At 51.4% G+C, this 5,243-nt stretch overlaps 2 protein-coding genes across 2 annotated transcripts in view; both read right to left on the bottom strand.

Moving 5' to 3' along the window:
• Positions 1-108: 108 nt before the first annotated feature.
• LOC106695260 (CMRF35-like molecule 6) lies at positions 109-1,546 on the bottom strand (the record flags this gene model as incomplete). Its single annotated transcript, XM_023747821.1, has 2 exons — positions 1,486-1,546; positions 109-453 (listed from the first exon to the last, which is right to left on the bottom strand). Coding segments are annotated over exons 1-2 (406 nt in total), but the record flags the coding sequence as incomplete, so codon positions are not given.
• A 1,175-nt stretch (positions 1,547-2,721) lies between these two features.
• LOC106695259 (CMRF35-like molecule 6) overlaps positions 2,722-5,243 on the bottom strand; it is a 6,230-nt gene continuing 3,708 nt past the window's right edge. The window contains exon 3 of the mRNA XM_014449035.2: positions 2,722-2,753. Within this exon, the coding sequence (XP_014304521.1) occupies positions 2,722-2,753 (32 nt within the window). The remainder of the gene's footprint in view (positions 2,754-5,243) is intronic.

Here is a 5,243-nt window from a genome sequence, read left to right as displayed (position 1 = left end):
CCCCCACTTCACCCAGCTCTTCAATTCCATGTCTGTCCTGACCAGCGGTGACCAGGTACAGGTCAGGCAGCCTGGAGCTGGGGCGAGGGGAGGGTGTGTGTGACTCACCTGGGGACACAGACACCTCAACCGGGAAGATGAGGTCTATCTGTCTTTCTCTCCATGGTGTATCGATCCCACACATGTATTTGCCTTCATCGCCCTCTGTGAGGCTCTCCAAGGTCAATGTGAAGGTGAGGTTTGCTGGATCGTCCCTGATGGACACACGGCCGCGCCTCACTTCTCTCTCTGACTCTGTGGTCTCCACAATCTTCATCCTCAGTGGTGGCAAACATGGGTCTTTGCACCAGTATTTGTTATGGTCTGTGAACTCCTTCTTGTACCGACACTGCACGCTCAGCGATCCCCCCACGGTGCCCGTCACGCGCCTGGGGCCTCTCAGAGACAAACAGCCTGGAAGACACAGCCGGTCCTGGGTTCTTACCAGATGGGCCAGGGGCAGGGGCGCCCTGGGGTGCAGGTCCCTCAAGAGCCCTCAGGGTCTGGAGGCCATGCCTTTCCTCAGACCAGGCGAGGGGACCAGGGGCGATAGCACCCTCCTCTCAGAGGTGACAGAGGGAGAGGGTGTCCATGGTAACAAGAAAGGCCATGATGAGAAAAAGGAAGTGTGCGCACAGGTATATGTGTGTATGTGTGTGTGTGTGCGTGCCTGTGTGCACATGGATGTGTGTGTGTGTCTAAGTGTGTGTGATGCACCAAGACCGCATCTCTGATTTTTTTTAATTACTTAAGGATATTTTTCCATTGCTTATTAGAGAGAGTGAAAGGAAGGTAGGGAGGCAGAGGAAGAGAATAACATCGATGTAAGAGAGACACATTGATTGGTTGCCTCCTGCATGAGCCCAGGTACATGCCTTTGATTCAGAATCGAACCTGTGTCGGGCCGAAACTCTAACCCAGCTGTGGGCAAACTATGGCCCGCTGGCTGGATTCGGCCCATTTGAAATGAATAAAACTAAAAAAAAAAAAAGACCTTACCCTTTTATGTAATGATGTTTACTTTGAATTTATATTAGTTCACACAAACACTCCATCCATGCTTTTGTTCTGGCCCTCCGGTCCAGTTTAAGAACCCATTGTGGCCCTCGAGTCAAAAAGTTTGCCCACCCCTGCTCTAACCACTGAGCCCTCAGCCAGGACCCACATCCCTCGTTATGACAATAAGGGGGTGAGCACAGGCCCTGTCTCCCCAGTGAGCACTGTGGGCGCAGTGGTTGAGACTCACCTGCTTTGTGCACTGAATCCTTGTGGTTGCTGCTGAGGCAGGTGCTGGCCGCTCCTGGAAGCTTCTCTGCCTCCCCGTGCTCTCCCGCATGTCCTCCTCCCTCCTGCTGGGCTGCTCCTCACCCTCTACCCCCTCCCCCTCCCAGTCTTTCCTCATTCCCACTGGGGGTCCAGCTCCCCACACAGCCCAGCCCCACTCACCTGGGACCTGGAGAAGGAGCAGAGCTGAAGGCAGCCACATGGCCCCACTCCTCGAGGTCATGTCTCCACACAGACACAGCCTGCAGCAGCGCCAGGCTCTACGTGCGGACACAGTCAAACCTCCTCGCTGAGGTTCGATTGCCCTGTGCCCACTTCCACTTTTCTGGGCCTCTCTGCTAACGTGTCCAGCACAGTTTTGAGTCCGATGCTGGATCGTCTGGGTGCAGGAAACTTAGGGTCAGGAGCTGCACAGGCTGCTGCAGACCCCCGGCTCTCGGCGCCCTGGGCTTCTGCTCTCAACCCCAATGACAGGACAGGGCCCGTGGCCTCAGTGAGGCTGCTGCCCCTTCTCAGAGCACATGGCTGCTCCTCTGACGGCCACACAGGTCTCCGCACAGCAGAGCCGCTGGGATGTTTCCTCCTTGGGGGTGTCTCCACCCTCTGCCATATGTCACTTCCTTGTGGTCAAAAATGATAGTCCTGGGCTGAAGGCCACACCTTTTCATCCTCTCGGGCCTTGGTGGTGACCACAGAGGTGTTCTGACCCCCAACATGTAGCTGCAGGCACCCACGGGAGCTCTGACCCTGTGGGCCCCCAACTCTTCTACGACCTCAGATGCCTTCAAAGGTGCCATCTTGGTTGTGGGGTCCCATCCAAGGCTGAGTCCTCTCTCCTGTGGGTTTCCCTGTTCACCAACCCTCTAAAGCAGCAGGTCTCAACCTGTGGGTCGCGACCCCTATGGCGATCGAACGACCCTTTTGCAGGGGTCGCCTAAGACCATCCTGCATATCAGATATTTACATGATGATTCATAACAGTAGCAACATTACAGTTATGAAGTAGCAACGAAAATAATTTTATGGTTGGGTCACAACATGAGGAACTGTATTGAAAGGGCCAGAAGGTTGAGAACCGCTGCTCTAAGGACTCCATGTTTTCTTCTTTCTTCCTCTGAAAGTCAGCTCCACAGTGAGACTCGGCACAGAGGTCTGACAGTGGACAAGGAGAGCTCAGAGCTCAGAGCATGGAGAGTGGGGGACCCTGTGCAGCTGAGACTGAGCCTTTCCTCTCCGTCCAATGGCACAGACAGGGCGGTCTTCCCAAAGGCACTGTCGCTGGTGTCCCTTTGGCGTTCACAGGGGTGACCAGGGGCCTCTTCAAGGGGCAGAGATGGGGATGGTCCTTCCCAGGAGGTAGGGAGGCAGGTCTGTCCTACCTCAGACGGGCTTGGAGTCTCAGGACATGATGGCTCCCGGGACAATTTGCCCTGGAAATGGTAGGGGGGCAGGTCAAGAGGTGCGGCCTATTTTAAGGTGTCTCCTGGGTTACGCTGGTTTCTGAACCTTGTCATGCGCAATCCAGGTCTATCCGTTTCCCCCAAACACTCTCTTCCCAGACCTGTTCCTCTTCTACACCAGCTTACCGCGACCAAAGGCAATAATAACCCAGAGTGGTTGCAACCCAACTCCTGTAACATGGGCTTCTTCTCTCCTCACTCCCCATCCATCCTTACTCCAAGTCTCTCCAGTCTGTCCCTTCCCCTCCTTTTTCTCTGACCTTCTGTGTCCTCTGTCCTCTCACCACTGCAGTGACATCCCTCTTTTGTTAATCCCACTGTCGCCCTTTCTCTCTCTTCTCTCCTCATCAGCAAGAGTCACAGAAATCAATAGCAGGCAGTGGCACTCCTTGCTGCACATCGTCCAATGAGACACACTCTCCTTGCTTGGCCTACTCAACCCGAGTGGACCTGACAAGGGTCTCACTCCCCTTGTCCCTTAGTGACCCCATGTTTCAGGCAGAGTGTCCATCCCTCTCCAGGCCTCAGTTTCAGGTGAACAACATGGCGCCCAGACACTTATCTACCTTACAAAGTGGTCACCCCGATAAGTCTATTCCCCACCGGACACCTTACACATAGTTCACTTTTATTTTTGAAGCTCTCACATCTTGGAAAAAAAAATGTCAAAATAGGGTCACCAAAATGGTGTCATGTGTTAAGTGTGTCAAGTTCATGAATCTACTTTTGATACACAAATGACCACAAAGAATAATCAATCAGACAATGAGAAGATGACTATTGCATGAAAATGTTAACATTCTGGTGGCTTAATAGGAATAAAACACATGTATAAATACATAGCATAAACATGTCTACCAACATAGCCTGTGGTGGTGTAGATAATTCAATGTAGAGATCATGTTAAAGACTAATTTTGAGGCTGTTCATGGGATGCCAGGCCAGGGCCAAACTGTAGCCTCTCCCAGGACACATCAAGATGGACCCTGCCACCCCTCCCCACTTCCCACCCATCTCTCTTCTTCCCTGCACCTCTGTCTCCTTGTTTCTCATCCCCACAGCTGCCCTTCCTTAGACGCTTCCTGGCACTGGTCATACTTAGTCCTTTAGACACAAGTTCCCTTGTTCCTAGGGAATAGGACCGGACTGGACAACCTTTTTGTGAGTGCGTGCCAATACCAGCAAAATCTCTGACTCAAAATTCTTCTGGGTGCCAACCCTAATTTTTTGAGAACATGTTACGCCTACTTGATATCTCTTAAGGTGTACGTATGTGAAGAACCTTAAAGAAATAATAAAATTCATTCGAGCGACAAAAACACAGTATATGATGATGAAAAATACATTTATTTTTTAATGTATACATGTGCACTGATAGTCCGACAGAAAACTTTATGACTCTGTTTGATATTATCAGTGGGACTTTTGCTGCTGCATCACTGATGACAGAGATTTTACATCAGGTTTATATTTCGTGACCTTCAGAGCTATGCACGAGCTACTACTTTCATCCGTCAGGCTACTCCCATTACGAGACTTAACAAAATTCAGCACTGAGAACAAAGATTCACAATTGTAAATGGAAGATTATAAGAGAGGGTTTTGCCTGCCAGCAAAAGTTACTGGTGTGCCATGTTTGGCACGCGTGCCAGGGGTTGTCCACCCCTTGAATAGGAAGTGGTGACAGCTGTCAGCACCTGAAGTTCCTAGCTCACTGAATGTGTTCACTGAGGCCCTGGTCTCTCTGCCTCCCCCAGGGAGTGAGAAATCAGCAGATCCACATGGTGTTGCTTCTCAAGAAATCTGAAGCCTAGAATTAGGAGTATCTTTGTCTCTCACACCTGGCTCCATCCCCACCTCTAGGTTCAGTCTATTTCAGTCTGAGCTGCGCACTGGGTTCCAGACCCCTGGTTGTACCTTGAGCCCTGGTCCCTGGCCCCCTGAATACCTGAGTCCACATCTGGTTGGCCCCACGGAGACAAGGGGGTCCATACTCACATAGCCCAGGCTGATGAGCAGGATGGGGCGGGGAGTGGACCCAGCCTGGGGGAAAGGCCAGCAGGATACAATGGGTCTGGATTTGGGGATCAGCCGGCAGGGACCCAGCAACTGAGAAGCAATTCTGTTGGAGAAGAATTATTTCTAAGTCCATGAAGAGGTCCTTAGCGAAGCTCTGCAGATTGCCTCTAGCGCCATCTGGTGGTGGCCGTAAGAACTGCCACAAGCGTGCTCTTAGTTCTTACCTGTGAGGTTGGTAATAGAAATGATTGGCACAAAATAATGGAGAGAGAGGTTGACCCTGGAAGCAGGAGAAGGAGGGGCTTGAGGTCAGAGAGAAGTAGGTGGGGGCTTTAAAATTCTCAATGATGTTTGATTTCTTAGGCTGAATGGCGGGTACACAGATGTTTATTTGTAGTCCTTCAACTGGTCATATACACACGTTTGTGTAGGTGATATAGT

This window comes from Myotis lucifugus, unplaced genomic scaffold (assembly GCF_000147115.1).
Source record: "Myotis lucifugus unplaced genomic scaffold, Myoluc2.0 scaffold_996, whole genome shotgun sequence".
In the NCBI taxonomy this organism is placed as follows: Eukaryota; Metazoa; Chordata; class Mammalia; order Chiroptera; family Vespertilionidae; genus Myotis; species Myotis lucifugus.
This window is presented reverse-complemented; position numbering and strand designations above follow the sequence as displayed.